This window comes from Sander lucioperca, chromosome 19 (genome assembly GCF_008315115.2).
Source record: "Sander lucioperca isolate FBNREF2018 chromosome 19, SLUC_FBN_1.2, whole genome shotgun sequence".
Taxonomy (NCBI): domain Eukaryota; kingdom Metazoa; phylum Chordata; class Actinopteri; order Perciformes; family Percidae; genus Sander; species Sander lucioperca.
The window spans coordinates 29,494,603-29,517,969 of NC_050191.1; the positions used below are offsets into that span (position 1 = coordinate 29,494,603).

The 23,367-nt window shown below is 42.2% G+C and overlaps 1 protein-coding gene across 1 annotated transcript in view; it reads right to left on the reverse strand.

Moving 5' to 3' along the window:
- Positions 1 to 23,367, reverse strand: part of mei4 (meiosis-specific, MEI4 homolog (S. cerevisiae)) — a 73,217-nt gene that overhangs the window by 37,074 nt on the left and 12,776 nt on the right. Inside the window, exon 4 of the mRNA XM_031293056.2 lies at positions 15,131 to 15,262. Within this exon, the coding sequence (XP_031148916.1) occupies positions 15,131 to 15,262 (132 nt within the window). The remainder of the gene's footprint in view (positions 1 to 15,130; positions 15,263 to 23,367) is intronic.

Below are 23,367 nucleotides of genomic sequence, written 5' to 3' on the forward strand. Positions count from 1 at the left end.
TCAGCCCAGACACTGGCTGGTTATGAAACTCATCACATTACTCTAATGTCTCATTATCAATAACACAGAAGTTTCAAGGGATCTCAGGCCAAGTGAAGCTACAAATAAAGGTTAACTAGGAAGACCACCTCAACCCCTGAACCTCTACACACATATACTTTGTAATTTATAGTTCTACTCTCTCTGAATGCCCTTCGAGTTTCATATATTAAATGTTAGGAAATAAGGAAGAATGCCAGTTATTCTCATCTCAACAGTTGAGAGGCTGGAGCCTAGAAATGTTTGGCAGTTTTATTTGATAACTTACTTAAAGCTGCACTACTAGGGGTGTTAGAAAAAAATCAATTGAAATGAGGATCTGCATACTTTTTTCTCTCTCCACCCCTGCCTAATTGCACACATCTGAAGAAAACAACAGACACAACAAAGCTTTTTGGCCGGTAGCATGCAGCCAAAGACACAGGGTAACGTTAGCTTACCAGTAGCATACAGCCAAAGACACAGGGTAACGTTAGCTTACCAGTAGTGTACAGCTAAAGACACAGGGTAACGTTAGCTTACCAGTAGTGTACAGCTAAAGACACAGGGTAACGTTAGCTTACCAGTAGTGTACAGCTAAAGACACAGGGTAACGTTAGCTTACCAGTAGTGTACAGCTAAAGACACAGGGTAACGTTAGCTTACCAGTAGTGTACAGCTAAAGACACAGGGTCACGTTAGCTTACCAGTAGTGTACAGCTAAAGACACAGGGTAATGTTAGCTTAGCAGTAGTGTACAGCTAAAGACACAGGGTCACGTTAGCTTACCAGTAGCATACAGCCAAAGACACAGGGTAACGTTAGCTTACCAGTAGTGTACAGCTAAAGACACAGGGTAACGTTAGCTTACCAGTAGTGTACAGCTAAAGACACAGGGTAATGTTAGCTTACCAGTAGTGTATAGCTAAAGACACAGGGTAATGTTAGCTTACCAGTAGTGTACAGCTAAAGACACAGGGTAATGTTAGCTTAGCAGTAGTGTACAGCTAAAGACACAGGGTAACGTTAGCTTACCAGTAGTGTACAGCTAAAGACACAGGGTAACGTTAGCTTACCAGTAGTGTACAGCTAAAGACACAGGGTAACGTTAGATTACCAGTAGCGTACAGCTAAAGACACAGGGTAACGTTAGCTTACCAGTAGCATACAGCTAAAGACACAGGGTAACATTAGCTTACCAGTAGCCTGCAGCCAAAGACACAGGGTAACGTTAGCTTACCAGTAGCCTGCAGCTTAAGACACAGGGTAACGTTAGCTTACCAGTAGCCTGCAGCCAAGGACACAGGGTAACGTTACTTTACCAGTAGCCTGCAGCTAAAGACACAGGGTAACGTTAGCTTACCAGTAGCCTGCAGCTGCACTTTTCCAGACACCATGACCACTGTCGGAGTCGGAGATATTGGAGAAACAGAACTGGAAAATCCTCCTGTTTCCCTGAAGTCACCGGTGTGGCAACATTTTGCCAATGGTAAAGCCTGTGGGCTCCAACAGGACTTCATGGTGCATTTAATTGCACCTTGTAAACTCTGAGAAAGTCAAACTGTCCTTGCAAAGTACCCTTCAGCCATCTAGTGGCTCTTATTGTGGCATTGAAGCTTTGCCACTGTTGAAAAAAATATTTAAATCGAAAATTGAAGTGAATCGTGATCTCAAAATTTAAAGTCAAACCGAATCGTGGACTTGGAGAATCATGACACTAGGGTTAGGTACCGAACCCTGTATTTTTACCGGTACCAACCGAATCACGTCGGTATTACCGAGTATTGGTTCACGTAAAATCAAACGGTGCCAAATTTCGGTAACTGAGAGCGCGTAAGCACAAGCTTATCTGTCCTCTCTGCATGCACACAGCTCTTTTGTCAAGAATGAGTCATTTATACAGTACATTTTTTAACATAATTTATTCATGACTAACGTAGGCTATAGGCCACTTGGAAGTTGGAACAAAGCAATAAAATAAGCCGTCCAGAGGCCAGCCTCCGTTTCACCTCCTCAGCATCCATTTTCGCGCTAATCGAAACGCATCACCTCATTTACCACGCAACCTGGAGCACAAGCCCGAGCCCGGCCCGAGCCCGTGTAAAATTATAGAAATTAAGACTGAACCCGAAGGGACCCGACGGGTTGGGTCGGGTTCGGTCAAAGATCTTCAGGTCTATCGTGTAGCCCTACCCTCCGCACACAGTCGCCTAGGCCACGTTTGCATCATATCGCCGTCCAGAACGCGCTGAACGCAAGAAGCATGAAACACGTTTTAGTGTGCCGATATCTCTTTTACCATATTACCAATGAAAGCACCTTGTGCTCTGGGAAACTGTGATGACCATTTATAACTAAACTTAGCACAAAAAGTGAGGAAATTTGTGTTTGGTAGATTATTTCTCTGTGGTAACAATGCTTTTTGGCAATAAATCTTTATAATACCGTTGGAAAGCCTGTTTAGTTCCCTTTCAAATGGTGCCCCATTTGTAAGGAACATGCATTTGTGGGATGAGCAGCAGCGCTGAGTATGTGGCTTGCGCCCATGAAAGATTTGCCAAATCTTCTCTGCCATTGCCAAACAGGTTATTCTGCCATTGACTCGTTTGGTGTTTGGTGGATTGGATGATTGAAGTTTGAAGAAACAAGATATATTGGCAGTTGAACAATTTATTCATTTCACAAACAGGAGCCTCAGTAGCGTGTGGAAGAACCATACACAGCCACAACAGCCTGGCACCTCCTCCTCATGCTGGTCACCAGCCTGGTCACACATGACTGTGGGATGGCATCCCATTCTTCAACCAGCATTTGTCGCAAGTCAGCCAACGTGGTTGTGTTGGTCACTCTGGTACCAACAGCACGCCCAAGCTGATCCCACAAGTGTTCAATGGGGTTGAGGTCAGGACTGCTGGCAGGCCGTTCCATCCTCTCCACTCCCACATTCTGGAGGTAGTCTCTGATAAACCCCGCCCTGTGGGGGCGAGCATTGTCATCTTAGAGGATGGAGTTTGGGCCCAGACTGTAGAGATATGGGATTGCCACTGGTTGCAGAATCTCATCTCTGTATCTCTCTGCATTGAGATTGCATCCAATGATGACAAGCCTCGTTTTTCCAGTGAGGGAGATGCCGCCCCACACCATCACACTGCCTCCACCAAAAGGTGTTACTCTATCGGTGCAGCAATCAGCATAGCGTTCTCCACATCTTCTCCACACTTTGACCCTACGATCCAACTGCCGTAGGCAGAATCATCCAATCCACCAAACGAGTCAATGGCAGAATAAGCTGTTTGGCATTGCCAGAGAAGATTTGGCAAATTTTTCATGGGCGCAACCCACATACTCAGCGCTGCTGCTCATCCCACAAATGCATGTTCCTTACAAATGGGGCACTATTTCAAAGGGAACCAAACAGGCTTTCCAACGGTATAAGATTTATTGCCAAAAAGCATTGTTACCACAAAGAAATAATCTACCAAACACAAATGTCCTTACTTTTTGTGCTAAGTTTAGTTTTTGACATCTTATCGACTAAATAATGAATCAATTCGTCCAAGGTATCAGCAGAATACTAAATAATGAAAATAATCATACGTTTCAGCACTACACATTTTATTTTATTGTTCAAAGCCATTGCAGATGTTGTTGTAAACAGGTAAATAATTGAAGAGCTGAATCTGTCTACTCATGTATTTTTCTCCTTGTTGAACAGTATCCAACTGAGATTCTGTGGCTTTATCTGCTCTCCACGCACCTACACTCTTCTAGACCGCCCACAGTTTGCATAAAAAGCAGACACAGTGACAACCGGTGCATAGTAATACGGTCAGATTGGCATTTACACCGCCCAGTGGTTTTGTGTTATTGCTGGGTTTGATGGTGGCTTTGTCCTGAGGGGCTGTGGCTGTTTGGTGTATGCCACTGACTGTCACGCCCTCTGACAGAACAACGCAGCACCCAGATGGCACAGCTTATCTGTATGCTGCGCTGCTCCGAGGACAGTGTCTCTGAGGGTGGATGTCAGACAGGAAACTCTGGCCTCAGCAACCCGGCTCCTGATGGGATGGATACTCATGACTTTAAATGCCTCCACTCACCACCACTTTATGTCCTTGAAATAGTGCATCCAGAACACCCTTTCTTTAGATGATCCCTATGACAGCTTTGAAACTCAAAAGGTTCACAGTGAGCCATTATGTAGCAGTGTTAAATTATATAACAAATGTATACTTTATACATTCACTTCACTTTTCTAACAAGAGCTTTAATTTGAATATTTGCTGCCTTTCTTTGTCTTTTTTTTTAATAAAACTAACATTAAAACTTAAAGAGTAACTTAGTTTTATTTCTACCTAGACCCTGTTTTCCTATGTTTTGTGTCTAAGTGGCTGATGGGAACAACAATCATGGTGGCTCAGTAGTTAGCACTTCTGCCTCACAGCAAAGTTGGCACTGCAGAGTTCGATCCCTGGTCCGGGGAGTTTGATCCCTGGTGTGGGCAGGGCCTTTCTGTATGGAGTTTGCATGTTCTCCCCGTGTTTACGTGGGTTTCCTCCCGGTGCTCCGGTTTCCTCACACCATAAAGACATGCATGCTAGGTAATTAGGACTACAGTTGAAAATTAGCCATCTGGCTAACACTGGCGCATTTACAGAAATGTTGATTAATGTGCTTTGTCCTAATTAAAAAAAAAAAAAAAAAATCTTTGACATTGGTCCAGTATTAAGCAAGAAACAAGCTGCAATGTAACGATAATGGGCAATTGCACACCTTTAATTAAAGTCCACTAAAAGTTGTGTTTTTGCCGCCGACAGGCTCAGATTATTATTCTAAGTGTCTGACAACATTATGGAAAGGATCCCTACAGAGATAGACCTTTTTGTTAAAGAGTAAGAATCTTTTTGTTTAACAAGAAACAGCCCCGAAATCAGTATTGCCAAACTCACCAGACTACATTTAAATAATAAGTAATTTATTCATTCAAAGTCGACAGAACCAAAATAAAACTACCAAAAGCCGTCTTGGCTCACCTTTCCACTGTTCCAACAATCACCACTCTGGTTTGGTTGAACTAAACTCTTAATTCACCCATTTACATGTGGAGATATGCTGGCTCTATACACGCTAAAAGTAGTGATTATTTACATGGAGTCTGGTGGAAATATGCTGGCTCTATACACGCTAAAAGTAGTGATTATTTACAAGGAGTCTGGTGGAAATATGCTGGCTCTATACACGCTAAAAGTAGTGATTATTTACATGGAGTCTGGTGGGTTTGGTGATGGTGATTTCGGGGCTGTTTCATGTCACGTTTATTTGTAAACAAAAAAAAACGGTGTGCAGCTCTATTATCTGAGCAACTACAAATATCGGCTCGGGACAGATATTCAATATTTAAAAAATCGGAGGTCAAAAACGCTGATCGGGACATCCCTACTGATGATGTATGAACCACCATCGCCTGTCCTCTCAACCTCTGGACATAAAGTGTGAGTCTAAGAGAGAGAGTCCCTGGACAGATGGGAACGATCTGCTCTCTTAACCACCAGCTGGAGAAGGGTGGAGGCATGTCTGGCATCTGGTACACTGATGATTGGATGTTACTATCTTTATAACAATAACACAACTACAGCTTGGGAATTTAACGGTGACGATACAGACGGCTTATGGCTTGGTACGACTCCTTTAACTGTGGGCAAATATTTATTCGCCCTAAGATATAGTGTTTCTTTAGCAACAGGTTTTACAGGTTATGGAACAAAATGGTTTTAGGTAATTCAACATAACAGCAGTTTGTGGCCATGATGCACTGTAAAAAGTAACAACATCTTTATCATATGGGAATTGCAAATGTTTTAAAGTAGTATGAGTATTTCACGTGTTTGTTAAAGAGTTTCTAGAGTTAGTACATTACATGTACAGTCAATTTATTACACTACTGATCCTGGTCTTATTCTAACGTGTTTATTACAACAGATGTCAGTTTCTTCTCCAACAGAAATCTTCCAGTAAAACCCAGTTCATTTGCAAAAAGATCTATGATGTTCCCTGGGACACCATGCCCCCGAAATTACAAAGCAACATCGTGTTCATCAGCCATTTTGGTGAGAATCTTATGAGAATGCATTTAAAAAAGGGTTGTTGAAAACAGATGCAATGCATTTTAAGGAAACTCCAATGTGTAAATATGATGTGAAATGTAAATGAGAGACAAAAACCAATAACTAAAACTAGTGGTGCGCGATATATCGGCCTGCGATATGGTCATTTTTTTCATCGGCATCGGTTCGATGTCAAATTATATATAATTATATACAGTAAATATTAATTTTTTCTTCTGAAAATCTGATGAAAGTCGTATTTTGCACACAGATAAAGGTGCCCAATATCAGTCATTTCGGAAAATAAATCACAAAAGTAAAAATAAGTAAAATAGTTCTTTATTTGATTATCATAAAAATTTGTTTTCTATACAGAGATATCGGCATCGGTAAATATCGGTATCGGCCATAACAGCAATATTAATATTGGTTATCGGTATCGGCCACAATTTTTCACATCGGTGCATCAATAACTAAAACACGGACATCAAAACTGTTCAAACTATCTTTGGTAACCAAAGATATGCAGTTTGCACATGTACATTTTAGACGGACAGAAAACTACCTTTGCTGGTACAATGCATCTCTCTTTGTTCTTATACAAGGTTAATGTTTAATTGTGCATTGTCCCTGTTTAAATAAATTCCATTACATATGTCCAATCTGTCTAACACTTTTTTTTTTTAAACCACATAAATGTCTTTGTTTTCTTCTCGTTTCTACTGTTTGATTTCATGTTTTAAGATAAAGATAAGTCATCTTAAATGATCTTCAGAGGGAAGATGTATTTGTTGCAGCAACACAAGGACAGAAATATGAACAGGTATAGAGAAAGTAAAAGAAATAAATTGTAGTTTTAGGTATTTTTTTTTCATAACATTTTTTTCCATTTTCCGCAACAATGCCCTAATTTCAAATCATTTTTTCTAATTTCTTAATTTGTCAATAGTTCCTTTTAATTAATAGATTGTCTAGTCAAAAAAATAGTAAAAAATCCTAACTATGTAAACATAGTTACCTACAGACTTTTGTTCACTTTCTGTGGGCATTTCTCTGCTAAGGCAGGCACTTTGTGATGCAGGATAAAAAGGCTGCATTATTTTTATAGAAATATGTTGAATCTGCTGCCAGAAAAATCCGCCATGAAGAGGGGGGTCAACTCTCTGCAGAGATGGCTGGCCAGAGGTTCCAACCAGCGAACCATATGGTTCTGTTATCAGCAGGACAGGAGGGTTAACGGACTCTAAACACCCACATAAATCACTGACAAAGACACCAAACGTAATGCACAGCAGCTGGCTGCTAGATAGGACGATGGCCGACTGACACGCCATGGAAGTTCAAACTCGTACAGAGGTCTGTTTGTTTTGGATGAAACTTGCAGTAAGTCTATAGGTGTGTTCGAAACCGTTCCCTCATTCACTATTCCCTATATAGTGTTTATTAAATAGTGAACTATATCGGGAACGACCAAACCAGATTTCAGACACTACAAATGCCCAGCATCATGTAAACAAACCCAAACTAAAATACTTCTAAAACGTCCCTGAAACCAACCGAGCACTCAGGAGAACAGTAACAGGTTGTATATATTATATATGTTGCATGGTACATTTCTAGTGCAAACCAAAGCCTGCTCCATTTTTCCTTTTCAGTTTCTGCGGTGACTTCTGCTTCTTCTCCTCCCCCGGGAAAACAGGGCCACGTTGCATTGTGGTATACGGGAGTAAGATGTAGGGTACATCGTATGTACACTCAAATTAGCTGTGCATTGTGGGTATTTTATAGTGGACTATATAGTGAATGAAACTAATCACGGAGAATTCAAACACCACTACAGAATGGCGAACACACTATACAGGGAACTATTTCTGTGATAGGGAACGGTTCCCAACACAGCTAATGTGTTTGGTTTAATCATCCTAGAGTGGCAGGTGGATGTGTTTGGAGTTTAAGGAATTAGTGTTTAGTGAAACGTGTTTCTGAAAACACTTTAAGCGAGAAATAGGCCATGCAGTATTGCTGAATCTGTCTTCATTTCAGATCGACAAAGGTCAGTTTAAAAGATTTTGAGAGACTCTAGTCACGCTCATCCCGCTCCCCGTTTCCTGGTTAGCTCTCCACCAATCAGATGGGTCTGAGTCCGACTGCCGGCAGTGCCCACCCCGCCGATTATACATGTCAAATCAGCCAAAGTGAAGGACGACGGCCCCTCGCATGGACGATGGCACGGAACACACCGAACAGACTCGAGTCACCGACCTCGCCAGACTGTCCGACGGCCGATTATCGGCTCGGTGTGTCCGGGCCTTTAGGATGGATATGGTCTGTAGGATAGGATATGTAGGCCGGGACGTCTCTACAGCACCACAATACTTCATTCAGAATGGTTTGCCACATATTTTGTCTTTAACAAATATTGCACCTCTCTGCGATTTGGATATTACATTAGTCCATATTGTGAATTCGATAATACTGCAATTAATTGTGCAGCCCTAATTCAAATCACCTGCTGTCCAAGAAGGCCTCAGTAAAGCTTCATTCAGACTCAGGGAGACACAGTAACTCTCTCATTCGTAAAAGCAACAGAAAGAAAATGTTTGAAACTACAGCTCCAAATCACTTAAACCCCTGAAGGAGTCATGCACTTTTTCGACTTGCAGTTTGCATGACTATTGCTCTGTGTTAATAGCTGTAATCAATGCTTGCAAACAGGAATAGATGGGAATGCATAGCAACGCAGCGTTTGATGGATACCTGATGACGCACGCTGCTCACTTTACTTACATCACATAAGTATGGAGATGAGCTGGAGTGCCTCACTGAAAAAGGCAGCTCAGGCTTTTCATCCTGCGCTCTCAGATGTTGTGCTGCAGGGCAGCTGCAGGGCATGTTTGCCCATGCTGATAACTAAATTAACAAAGGCTGCACCTGCCTTTGTTAATTTGAAGGGCTGTACGGAATACTTTTTTTTTTTTAGCTTTGAAGCTGCTTTTCAACAGCGAATATTTAACCCTCTTGTTGTTCTCGGGTCACATTTGACCCATTTTTGGGTTTCTTTCAACCAAATTGAAAAAAAAAAATAATAATAATAACGTGGATGGTTGCCTACAACGCTTTTCACATGTGAAATAAATTATCAGTTCATTACTTTTTTAATTTTTAAGTTTAATTCAATTTTATAGCATTTGAAAAAAAATGTTTAAAAAGCTTAACAAATGTTGAGGACACAAAAACGTCAAAAGGCACAGAAAATAATCAACAAAAACATCATTAAAAGTGACAAAAACATCAAAATTTTGACACAGAAAAACAAAAAGTTGCATGGTCGACAACACAAGGACAGGGGCGGGTCTAGAGGGGGGGCCCGGTGTGGCACTTGCTGCCTTTCCATTTGGTAAATGGATATATACTTTAAACACACATTGTATGGCACAACCCGGTCTCACGCCAGTTCGTAAATGGTCATGTTATTTTGATTTATTGATTCGTGTACAGGTCACGATTTTCGTACGTTACCATTTCACGAACTGCCATGACACTGGGCTGCTCTGGGGGACGCAACAACTTGGAAATTAAACGCCACGCGCCGGCAACAACAACGGGACTGCCACACGGGGATGCGATCCCCAGGCGCAGGGACACGGTCCGCGGTCTCTGTGTCACGCAACAACAGGGACATGAAACGCCACAACAACGGGACGGTTGAGGTTAGGAAAAGAAGACCTGGGAAAGGTACCGTCACACGCAGGACACGCCAACAACAACGGGGCGGTTGTGGTCAGGAAGAGAATAACGCGGAAAGGAACTGCAACACGCCGGGCGCGATCCCCGGTCTCTGGGGTGAAAGTCCTGTATTGTTTGACCCATCCTCCACCCCGACCAACTTCCCTGCTCGGATTTTCTGCTTTTCATACTACTCCCTACCATTGTCATGCTGTGTTTACGAAACATGCCTCCCATTTAAATACATTAAATTAAAATTCGTAATCACCACACGAAAAAAACGACATAATTGTGTCCTGTTCACGAAGCAATAGATTCAATAACGTAACCATTTTGCGAACTGCCATGCGACTGGGCTGTATGGCAACTGTGTGTAAAGTAGACACATATTGAACTCACTGCAGAGCACTTGTTGCTGTAAGAAATAAATTGTGTATTGCACTTTATTTCTGTTTTGTTTCCCATTATCTGAAAACTTTGTACAACAAGGTTTTCTTTGTTTATGTTTGAGGCAAGTTTATTGTAAGTGTATTGCACAAAAAAACCTTCCCAGCCCTCGTCACATATCCAAATTTTTGCGTTAAGAGCCCATAGACCCGTAGGCCCGAAATCCCTCACAAAGAACACCCATAACTTCGGTCTCGCTGTCACCAACTCCACCCTGTCTCCATCCCCACACATCCGTAACCTGGGAGTCATCTTCGACAGCAACCTCACTTCTGAAAACCACATCAACCAAATAACCAGAACTGCCTTCTTTCATCTCAAATACATTGCGTGTCTCCGCCCATCACTCACCTTCTCTGCTGCCGAAACTTTGATTCACGTCTTCATCACTTCCAGAATTGACTACTGCAACAGCATCCTCTATGGTTCACCTGCAAAAGCCTTAAATAAACTCCAATACATCCCAAACTCTGCTGCCGGTCTCCTCACCCACACCCGCTCCCGTGATCACATCACTCCCGTCCTTCAGAACCTCCACTGGCTCCGTTTCCCAACGCATCCAGTTTAAAGTCCTCCTCCTCGCCCACAAAGCCCTCCATAACCAGGCTCCGTCCTACCTCACAGACCTGCTCCACTGCCACAACCCCCCCCTGTAACCTCCGCTGCTCTGACGCAGACCTCCTCTCCCCACCACTCAGGACCACGCACCGTACCTGGGGTGACAGAGCTTTCACCATTGCAGCCCCCTCCCTCTGGAACTCCCTACCCATACACATCTGTGACTGTACTGACCTGGACACATTGAAAACACACCTCTTCAGATTAGCTTTCCACATACAATAGTCTAACATTTCTCACCTGATAGTTACTGGTTTCATGGTTTTTAATTGCTTCTAATATGCTTGTTTTATGTGTTGGTTTTAATGCTGATCTGTTTTTAATGTGCTATATGTGCTGGTTTTACTGCAAAGTGTCTTTGAGTACCATGATAAGCGCTATATAAATAAAATGTATTATCATTATTATTATTATTATTATTATAGACAATGTGTATTGTATTTGGATACACAATTTGTTAAATTGATAATGAACGTGATTTGTTTTCTTTAGCTAAATTGCATTGTGTTTTTCTATTCTATCCAAAATTTGCTATATTTCTAAGCAGATTTTCTATGCTGTATTCTGATATAATCTATGGACTAATTTCAAAGATTGTTGTTCCTATCAGTCCCCTACAGACAAAAACATAGATAAATAGGGTCCAGATTGAAAAAAACAAACAACCCGAAATTACCTTTCATCCTGACATTTAATAACAGAATGAAACGAGTGGCAACTGAAGTAAAACGGAGACAGAGACGCCATCCACTTTCTTCCACGCTGAGAAATACTTTTTCACTCGGCACTATTGACGGGGAGCCGCGAGTCTGCTGCTGCTGACAAAGAGCCGAGGCAGCACTCAGCCTGGAGACTTTATGAAAGCTCACAGTTTCATTCAGGGAGTGTGGAGCGCGATGGTATTCAAACCGGGGGACAAGGAACTCCCGGAGAGTCTTTGTGGAGTCCCAAAAGGTCCTCAGCAAAGTGACATCTAGTTTAATGTCACTATAAGTTACCTCCATGCAGCTGATTTTACCCTAGAATCTTAAAAGGTTCCAGTTGAAATGGCCCATTATTTTCTGAATCCATAGGGGAATAGTATTACTGATTTTAACCCTGTAGTGCCCAAACATACGACATACAAAAAAATGGGAGGTTTATCATCACTTGCAACTTCTTTCAGGGTTTGTTATTTGATACAACACATCCATTATAGCAGACGAAGAAATTGAAGTAGGGAGACCTCTTCCAGCAGCTCTCTCTCTCCGCTCTTTGTCGTACGGGCAATGAATGCGCAAAACAGCCAATAGCTCTCTCTCTCTCTCTCTCTCTCTCTCTCTCTCTCCGAAATGACCTGTGATTGGCCAAAGTGTCACGTCACGGCTAGATTTTTTTACATGAAAATATAGCCAAGAGGAGGAGCAGAAGTCTAGTTTTCTCTCAGACCACTAGAATGACAATACGCTGAAAGATTCTTGTGGATTTTTTGCCAAAATAGAGTGCCTACCACAGCTTTAATTACTTCAACCCAACCTTCCTGTACCCTCCCTCTATCTTATTGCTATATTTACCACATCTCTACCCTACCGTAACTTATAACCTCTGGCCTCTGTAACTACAAACTCTGACAAACTTTGCTTGCGATGGTGGCAATTTAGAAAATTGAATTGTCATTCCCTCTGGATAACAGCATAAGCGAAGTGCGTGAAATGTTAATGGAAATGAAGATGTAGCCTCCTGTCCTCTCCAGTTTTTTTACATAACGAGAGGCACGCAGCACCTCCCCCGAGACCTCTCGCCCTGACAGAACGAAGCTCGGAGAGCTGCAGGCGTGGAGCTACAAGCCAATCAGATCTTCAAACACACCAAGGCTTCAAAAGCAGTCTCGTGGGCCCTTCTTTAGCCTTGAGAGAATAGAGATGAGCGGTGGAGATGGAGACATTTCCATGGGCACGCTAATGGCTGCGAGGGGGAAATCATCAGTCACACTTTGGGGTGTGACCAACCTGGTCAATTCTGTAAAAAGTGATCAAACACTCAGTAATTGTCTATATTTTTCTCTATCAACTCTTTGACCGGTAGCTACACGTTGAATTGTCAGTAAAAATGAACATACACCGTACACAGACAAGTAGGATTGAGTACCGTTCGAATTCAAATTCAACGGTTCTAAACGGTTTGTGTCCCTTTACCTTCAGGTGTGTGTGGCGTCAGACCACAGTGCACGATGACTGCATGGACAGCCTGATGGATGCAGACCAGTGTGAGCTGGGCGAGTTGGAGTTGGAGTGTGGAGGACTGACACATGAGTTTCTTGCTTACAAATAGGGGTGTAAGAAAAAAATCGATACACTTGAGTATCGCGATATTTTATTTTGCAATACTGTAGCAGTCCCTGACTTTTTGCTAGAAGCTAACAATGTAGCTATGGCTGAACTTTGGCCTACTTTAGCATATAAACATTAGCTCACTAAGAACCTGGGAACCACAATCCCAAACTGGCAGTTTGATTTTCTGTGTACTGAATTGTTTACCTAAAGTAAACTTCTTTTCTTTTCTTTTACTTTAAAAAAATCCCAATATATCGCCTTACGCACAGTATCGCAATATATTGCATCGTGGCCCATGTATCGTGATACGTATCGTGTCACCAGATTCTTGCCAATACACAGCCCTACTTACAAACACCCATCACTGCTGGTTTGTTGGTGACAATGGCTCCAACGCAGCACAAGGCTGTATTGCATTGTCATATCTCCTGTGGAACAGTGGGTTCAGCTGTTTGTTTCTCTTTAACTTGGCCTTCAAATATGCAGTGTTGATAAAATTCTCTTTTGGCATTGCCAGCCTCCAGAGGCTCTCTTGAGAAGGAGGAGGAAAACAGGCGCAAGCGAGCATGACCGACCCCGCTGAGTGGGAGGGACGCTCAGCAGGAGGGTTGAAGGGGGTAAAATCATCTGTATCCATTTTACTATTTCACAAATTTCCATTTCCAAAGGACCCCCAGCGGCTTGACACTCCGCTCTGCCTTTGTCAAGAAGCCAGCCGGCCAAACGCAGCTCTCTCTTTTCGATACATGGCAGACAGGAAACTGGTGGGACGCAGTATTGATTGTGGTTGTACAGAAGTGGCCGTGGCAACCAGTCAATAAGGCAAAGGCTTTGCATCTGAAGCCTTGCAGTATAAGGGCAAAAAGGTGAAATAAAATAAGTGTATGAAAGAGAATGGGAAACGCGGGGGAGGAATAAACCGAGACAAAGCTAGTGAGAGCACAAGAGAGATTGTTGATCTCAATATGGTTTGCAAAAAACTCCTTTTAAATGCCAACAATAACGCCACATTTTTGTGGTTAGTTCACGTCTGTAACGGCAGGACAGTCAAGCATGTTATCTAAAATGATGAAGTCAGTTGAACAGGTTAAGCGAAGAGAAAGTTGTTGGTGACCTAACAGTTACAAACAGGCTCGGTCTGAGTCAGTGTGTTTTTAGCTGAGCTGGACCAGAGAATATTCAGTTAAAACCTCACTGTTCTCCGTAAGTGTCCACTACTCGGTTAAAAAAAATAAATAAATAAAAATAAAAAACTTTTAAATGCTACATTGCTTGAAAGGAAATAGTCTCGTATTGCCAGACCTTCCTCCACAGCACTGCAGAGGAAGGTCTGGCTAGTCCACACAGCATTCCTGGATGGGCGAAAAACGTGCTCTAGTTAATTGCCATTTCTTTAAACCAATCACAATGTGCCGCTGCAAAATAGTCTCAGGAAGGAACTTGTTTTGGTGGAACATGTGTACGTTCAAAAGTAGTTTTAGTCGTGCAACAGAAAACTCAGATTGGACAGATAGTCTAGCTAGCTGTCTGGATTTACCCTGCAGAGATCTGAGGAGCAGTTAACCATAGTCCTCACAAATCCACCAGAGGTTAGAACGCCAACACAATGAAAGAGGAAGGGGACGGACATCCGGCCGAAAAGAGGGACATCGTGCGTAATTTCTGGCAGCACCTTAACAACCCCGGAAATGAAATGTTGAAACGAGACTAATATGAACTATAAATACAATTGATACAACAATACTGTTGCAAGTGAGGGACATAGCAGCACAAAACATACACAAACTGTCAGAATACAATCATGAGGCAGTCAAGAGATCAACGGTGTCCCCGAGCAGAAAGAGACAGAGGCAGAAGCAGAAAAAGAGAATAATGGGAATGCAGGAGGAGCAGTGTGGCGTCTACCTGGAAGGCCTGCCAGAGCTGGTCGGCCAGGGCGCTGATCTGAGCCAGGATGTGACGGATGAGAAAGGACTGTGACATGCTGCAGCTCCCCAGTGTGATCAGGTACTCCATCAGCTTATCTGCAGGCTGGAGCTGAGGGATGGACAAAAACAAGATTTCACCGAGGGAGAACTTTCTTTTTTTTTTTTTTTTTACTAACCTTCAGAACTTAAATAACATCAAGAATACAAAATCTGTAAAAATCATTTGATTTTAAATTCCACCAATCACAAACTGGTAGGGCTGGGTATCGTTACAAAAAAAAAGTCGATACCAATACCGTGACTTCGATACCGGTTCCTAAACCAATTTTATAAAACAAAAATAAAGTACAACATTGCGGCACAAACCTTTTTATGTATTTTTCAGCTCCTACTACGTGAGTCCCGTGTCTGTGTAACGTAGAGATTTCCCTGCATGTCTCTACAACATTTAACATTAGAGAGCCAATCACAGACATCATTAGATCTTGGTAGAAGCATGCTGCGTGCTTATTGGCTCACTGACGCTGATGAGATTTACTCCTTAAGTATTGAATAAGGTGGCAGTTTTTCGATTCTTCAGTGATTGGTGGGCGTTTTTAAAGGATTCCAGCAGCTACAGATGACCGACGATCTCCTTTTTCAGAGCCCATAAGTTATTTATTGCTGTCGAGGTGTAAAGACCATTTCAAACAATACATAGAAAAGTGTATATTAGAAATAGTTACCAACCCTGCCTTTAATCACTCTTTGATTTTTGTACGTGTGACAACCACGGAGCTGTATGCACAGAGGAAGAAGATACATCAGGCTTTGATACACACACACACACACACACACACACTTGTTAGTAGATACATTCCTGTTGGTTTCAGTGTGAACTTGAAATTTGTTGACAAGAACAAAAATATAGAATATCATCAGACACATGCAGCGCACGGTTAACTGCTGCTACAGGGTGGGTTTTTTCTGACCCTGGAGGGGATATGCTTAACATTCATGCTCACATTCAGCAACAGCCTAATTTATATTCACTCAATTTTTTTTTTCTTCATATTTTCAACACATTCAAACTGTCCTCTGTTGTTGTGCCAGTAGGCAGCTCCACCGCGGCAGCTGGGGGATAAATTGTTTGGCTCAAGGGCGTCGTGATCATTGTTGCTTTTTAAAATTTGGTTTGGGGAATTCAACTAGTGACCTTGCCCAACTGTGAAGTGCAGAGCTGAAAGCGTTAGATGCTTACAGCTGATCAGATAGGCGTGTTTGGTCCTGTTCCTCAAACTGAGTGTGAGCAACTGAAAGAGGAACGAACAGCACGCACAAAAAAAAAAAAAAGAAGAAGCTGAAATTCAATTTGCCGCTGCTGCTGATTGCCCCTGGCTGCCGAATATGCGAGAACATTGTGTGAAATTGTCTGCGTGATTATGCCATCAAGAGATTCATTCATAATTTGGAACAATTGAAGGGAGGAGATTGTTATTCAGTTTTTTTCTCAGGCTGTAGATGCTTCCTTCTCTCGCCTTTTTTGCATTTTGGTGCACAAGTCTGATCACACCAGCTATTCTGGTCGTTTACTTGGAGATACAGATCTTAAAAAAATAAGATTTAAGTGCTTGAAGAGCTGCTGTGTTTTAAGTGTTATGATTTTGTGATAGAGGTCAGTTTTCTCACTGCAGCTTTTGTCTAGAGCTGGGTAACGAATTCAATACTTTTTAGGCACCGACCGAATTGCCTCTAAAGTATCGAGTTTCGAAAAAACACCTCGTCATTCACAGTCACCATTCATCAGCGTCAGAGAGCCAATCAGCACGCAGCATGCTTCTACCAAGATTTAATAATCTCTGCGATTGGCTGTCTAACGTTACACGTCGTAGAGACGCAGGACGGGGCTTACGTAGTAGGAGCTGAAAGACGCATGAAAAGATTTGTGCTGTAATGTGTAATGTTGTAATTTCTTTTTGTTTTATATCTCGTTTAGGAACCGGTATCGATTTCACGGTATTGGTAAAGTTCTGAAGGTTCTTCCAGCAAAGAAATGGATGACATGCTCTATGATGAGGCAGGTGTGAGGCTATATGAGGTCAGCAAGACACTAAACTGCTCTCCTCTCTAAAAGGTTATTACGTTCACGAAAAATGCCTGCAGTCCAACACAGTGGGAGAGTGACATTTGAATGATGCGACAACTCCTTCTCCAGGTGTGTCTGAGAAACTGAGCCAGAAAAATAAATAAAATAAGCCCACTCGTGGACGTAAGCGGCTGTGAAGGCACGACCCGCTGCTGGGTAAATTGCAGCTGCTCACAGAATCACTCCTCCAGATGGAAGACACTTAACACTGTAAGCACCGTGTGGACACTTCCAGAGGACTCTTATTCAACCGTTTTCTTTGTTTTGACTTCATAGCTGCGGTTTCGGAAAAATGATGCTGGGTTATTTGCTTCCGGTCGCTGCTCCTGCGGCAGACCACGCTACCCCTGCCTGTGTGGTGGGTTGGGGTGGGAATGCTGGGGCAACTGAGAAGGCCAGGGTTGATAAGAGTGACTAAAAGGGCTGGAAAAATGGTGGGAGAGTTAAATACAGTAGATAAAGTATATGATGACCGCCTGGCAAAAATGACACAGAAAATAACGAGGGACCCGGGTCACCCTCTTCATGGTCATTTGACTGGTAGGGTTATGGAACGTAGTGGTAGGCTAAGGCCTCCTGTGACACAAACTAAGCGGTATGCTCTCTCTTTTATACATCAGGCTATCAGACAGCACAACAAGTAGCCTAGAAATCTAGACACACTCTAGCGGCAGCAAATGTAATTTGCAGCCAGGGTCGTCTAGCAACTCTCCGTTGGCTTGCGAGCTGGAAAAACCACATTCTGGTCAGGCCAATCACATCGTGTATAGAGTCGGTGGGCGGGCTTAACATAAGGACAGCAGAGTTGCAGCGGTTCCGCGTGAATTCCCTGCTACCTGAAAACAAAGAAGATGGATGCTATTGCTGGTGAACAGCGGCCTTTGGAATCGGCTTTGGCTGCGACTCTGGAAGACTTGGAGTTCAGCTTTTCTTTGAGAAAAGAACAAAGAACGCCACTGAAGGAGTTTTGCCGACCGGATACGGCAAAAGTTTAATCTATCCACTAGCGTGGCTCTGGTTGGCTATGAGTGCAGAGGGAATTTGAAAGACAACCGTTTATCCCGCCCCTCGGATTGAGCCCAGCCAATGGTGAGTTCCCAGACCCAACATCTGGATGTGGGTCTGGCTTATCAGGCTACACAACAAGCACTTTAAACGTACATTTTTTTATAATTTCTGCACTGTATGGTATATTTGTATTGTATTTATGCTCTATCTTTTTATGGGCATTAAGGTCGGTATGAGCACTGTAATTTCCATTTTTATGGATGAAATAAACTTGACTTGAACCAGAACGTCTAGAAGAGAAACTCTCCATCTGTAACCAATACTTCTCGTCTTGGTTTCCCATCATGTTACACTAAAACTATGAGAGATGTTTGGGTCCATTAGCAGGTTTAAAGACTCTGCTTAGTGACCTTGGCAGTCAAGCATGAAGCAGACTGGAACTGACCGGAAATTTAGGATTTTTTTTTTAGATAATCAATTAACAGTTTAGTCTCAAGCAAAATTGAAAACTGAACATTGCAGCTGCGTGACCGTTTCAAGTCCACCACTGTCCACACTGGCAGAAAGTATGCCCGAGCCATGATTATTTGAGATGAATTGAATAATTGTTTTGATGAAGACGTGATGTCTTTAAATATCACGTTGGCTGCATCTCATGGCCCTTATTTGATAGCTCCTTGACTCCTCGGTCCTCTTCTTAACCGGAAGTTGTTCTGTCTCAAAGCTCTTATTTCTAGCCTGAGGACCGAGGAGCGAGCATCGAGGAGGGTTAACGAGGGACTACAGGCAAGGAAACATAAGAGCAGCCTTCCCCGGAAGCTGTGCAGCTCAAAATCTCCACCCAAACAGCTGACGAATTCATGTGACGCTTCAGAGGAAAGGACGTCTTATCCCTCTAAAACACAATTTGCTCATTGCCTCTCTCCTCCAGGAAGGGAGGCAAGTGGAGGACTCGAGGAGGCAATTTAAGCAACAGGAGATGCATGTAGAGAGATTACAAGCACCTGGATGAGCACCTGAGCGCCTTCCTTTTAAGGAAAGGCCAAAGCCAAAAGATGAATCAGGCTTGTATGTATACTAAGATGTTTGAAAATCCGTCTCTCCATGACAACAAAGCACAACTACAGGAGGCTGTGGAAGCCACCAGAACCTAATTTCCTGAGCCTGTGATTCATGGATACAGACCACCGTGGACTGACTGGCTTTCCTTTCTTCCTTTACCAGAAAAATAAATAAATAAAAAGGCATGTCACATAAAAGAGAGTTACGGTGTAACCGTATGGACTCCCTCGCCTCTGATCAGAACACTCATGGTTGATATAACACAACAATTCACTGCAAATGTCGCTGGGAGTCACTTCATCTGATTGACAACCAAGACAAGAGAGGGAAACAAACACAAGAGGAAAGTCCATACAGATAAGATATGTCCCAGGTGTTGTAGCTGAAAATTAAACTAGAGAACATCTTGTGATGGTATCACACCAGCAGCAATGCCAAAGTGCAGGGAGAGTTGATTGTTTTTCAGCTTCACGTGTGTGTGTGTGTGTGTGTGTGTGTGTGTGTGTGTGTGTGTGTGTGTGTGTGTGTGTGTGTGTGCCATCATGGCAAAATGTTCCTGAAGTAGGGTCGCAATTTAGGATTATTTTTTTTCCACCGTTACATAGGATGCAAAAATTCTAAATAATGAAACATAACAAATACAGATACTTCCATCCAGGCATTTTATGGAAATCGGTTCAGAATGAACTAAGCTAGTTACAGTCAGTTTTGTAGACCTTGTTAAAGGAATCTGGTATTGGCCAAATTAATAACTGTTTCTAGGTTGCTGCCATAAACAAACCTGTTTTCAGTGGTTCATGAAGACTCTCTCACAGACTGTATAAAATAGTTTTTGAACAGCGTGTTTGACAGATTAGTCTTGTGTCAGAATGTTTTAGATTCGTGTCCCAGCGGTCGATTTTTCTCTGCTGACACTCCTTGATCTTGTCAGGAGTCTATCCGGTATTAAAATTACCCCCCGCCCTTCATCTCTGACCTCCCTCTTCTATTTCTGGATTGTCTTGAACAATCAGCTTGACTGGCAGAGCGATGAGTGTTCACCAAATGTCAGAAATATAAAGATTTTATAAATGGGTAGCCTCAAAGTCGTTTGCGACGTCCTTATTGAGAAAGTTCAAGAGAATGCAAATTTTTGAGGAGAATTTCTCTTGCTATTCCGCCAGCGGGCCAGGGCGACTTTGTCTTTCAGAGGCTGCAGCATGGCTCAAATTAGATTGAAGAAAGTGAAGATATTTGGATCATATGAAACTAGACAATCAAAGGAATCCAATGGTACCAACCATGTCATGCCAGTTGGGAAAAAAGTTGGGCTAAATTCTAGGAAAAACTAGCATGGCCATTTTCAAAAGGGTCCCTTGACCTTTCACCTAAAGATATCTGCATGAAAATGGCTCTACGTGTACCCACGAGTCTCCCCTTAACAGACATTCCCACTTCATGATAACAAAATGCAGTTCAGCCAATAACCATGCAGTTTTCCTAATGCAGTACTGTATAAATGTGTTATTTCCGCCTATTCTAAAATAGTGTATTTGAATATTTCTGCATACTGGGGTCTTGGTGTTGCATAAATTGGGTCTGACTGGAAAGCTGAGACTCTGAGAGCAATTGTATTCATGTGTGAATGAACGGGATACTTACTTCCGGAACCACACTGTTGAGCTCTATATATGTATGGTATACATATGTATCAGAAGCTCATCAGTTTGGTTGAAAACGTTACAAAACATACAACAAACAGTTTTCAGTGGCAGTTCCTCAGAATCAATGTGCAAAAGCTTTTCCCAAAACTGCTATTTTTTAACTGTAGTTCACCCTCCATACAAGGGGCATCTAAACCAATCTCTACAGGCATGGTAGTGTCAATAGACCAACATGCGATGCAGCCACGACGTGTTGCATTTTGAGCAACAGGCACAGTTGAGATCAGTGACCCACGACACCCAAAGTTGAATGATCACATTTTAAAAAGCTATTTCTCTGCCTGCGGATGCCCACATTTCAATCCGAGTAACAAGTTCACACCCCTTCACCTTGTCAAAATGCTTTCTGGGGAAAAAATGCATTAAAATTCATTAAAAGAAAGAAGGAGGAGAGTGAGCACTTCAAAAGCATTAATTACACATGCATTGAGCATCACAGATTGGTGATATCACACCGCTGTGGTATCAAAGAAAAGTTTTTACTTAACAGTAACACAGAGCTCACTCTATGAAAAGGTGCTATGATGAAAAGGTGAGAGTATATATAAATATCCTGGAAGTCTCACAGTTTATCACAAAAGGACAACAGGTGTTTTAAAGGTGCAGTTTGTCTGTAACTAAATGTCATTTTAGAAATACAGGAATACTGGTGCTCACTCTGCAGATACCTGTTCAAATGCAATGTTTACATCAAGTGGGATTGAAGGTATTCATTGGGATAAAGCTGCAAAGATTAATCGATTAGTTGTCAACTAGTCTATATCCACGACGTTCCACTTCCGGGATTGCTCCTGTGCCGCTGGAAATTCTGCCAGATGTCCCTTGTTTTCGGCCGAATATCCGTCCCCTTCCTCTTTCTTTGTGTTGGCGTTCTAACCTCTGGTGGATTTCTGAGGACTATGGTTAACTGCTCCTCAGATCTCTGCAGGGTAAATCCAGACAGCTAGCTAGACTATCTGTCCAATCTCAGTTTTCTGTTGCACGACTAAAACTACTTTTGAACGTATACATGTTCCACCAAAACAAGTTCCTTCCCGAGGCTATTTTGCAGAGGCACCGTGGCTCCGTCCGGGGCTTAGCACCGCCCAAGCCGATTGTGATTGGTTTAAAGAAATGCCGATAAACCAGAGCACGTTTTCCTCCCAGCCAGGTATGCTGTGTGGACTAACCAGAAGGTCTGGCGATACGAAACTAGTTGCCAAGTATTAAATTAATCGCCAACTATTTTGAAAATCGATTAAATCGGTTTGAGTCTTTTTTTTATGAAAAAAAAAAGTAATTCCAGCTTTGTAAATGTGAATATGTTCTAGTCTCTTCTCTCTTCTGTGGCAGTAAACTGAATATCTTTGAGTTGTGGACAAAAAAAGAGACATTTGAGGACATCATCTTGGGCTTTGGGAAACACTGATCTACATTTTTCACCATTTTCTGACATTTTAGAGACCCAAAGAACTCATCCATTCATCCAGAAAATAATCCACAGATTAATCGACGATGAAAATAACTGTTAGTTGCAGCCCTAGATGGGGAAGATTCCCATGTTTACAACTCAAGATGGCGACAGAGTCTTATTCTGATTCTGCTTTTTTACTCCGCTGTCTTACTACCTTTGAACACCATTTATACTTCCATATTATTTAGCACAAAGACTAATAGAGAGCTGAAATGATAAGTTAATTAATCGTTTGTCGATTGACAAAAAATCAATCACCAGCTTTTTTTTGACAATTGATGAATTGTTTCAGAGAAATTTCAAGCCAACAAGGCAAAATATTATCCTGTTCCAGCTTCTCAAATGCTACGGATGCAATGGTCTCATCGCAAAAAGAAGTGTCAAAATAAGTGTATTAAACTTTTATACCCACACATTACTAAATATTTCAGCAATATTTCAACACAGAATCCCTGAAGCAAACCCCCTAAAATAAGGGTAGGCTTTAGGAGACGCTGCCTATGTAACATTAAGTCAGATGGAGTCAAAACGGAGTGTAGTTTAAACAATTCAAATGTTTTATTCATCACATATGGATGTGTGACATTTACAAGTTCCCTTTAAAATGATAATGAACTGATTCCATCAGAATAATTAAGAGCTGTCCATCCATTATAATCCCATGCAGAGTCAAACTAATGGCATTCCTGCTCTTTTAATGGACTCCACATTATTGTGCTTGGTTGTGCGACTCTAAGTAGCGCTGCGAATGATTTTTTTAAATTTTCGGTTAGTTGTTTGGTCTCTAAAATGTCAGAAAATGGGGCGCCCGGATAGCTCAGTTGGTAGAGCAGGCGCCCATATATAGAGGTTTACTCCTCGAC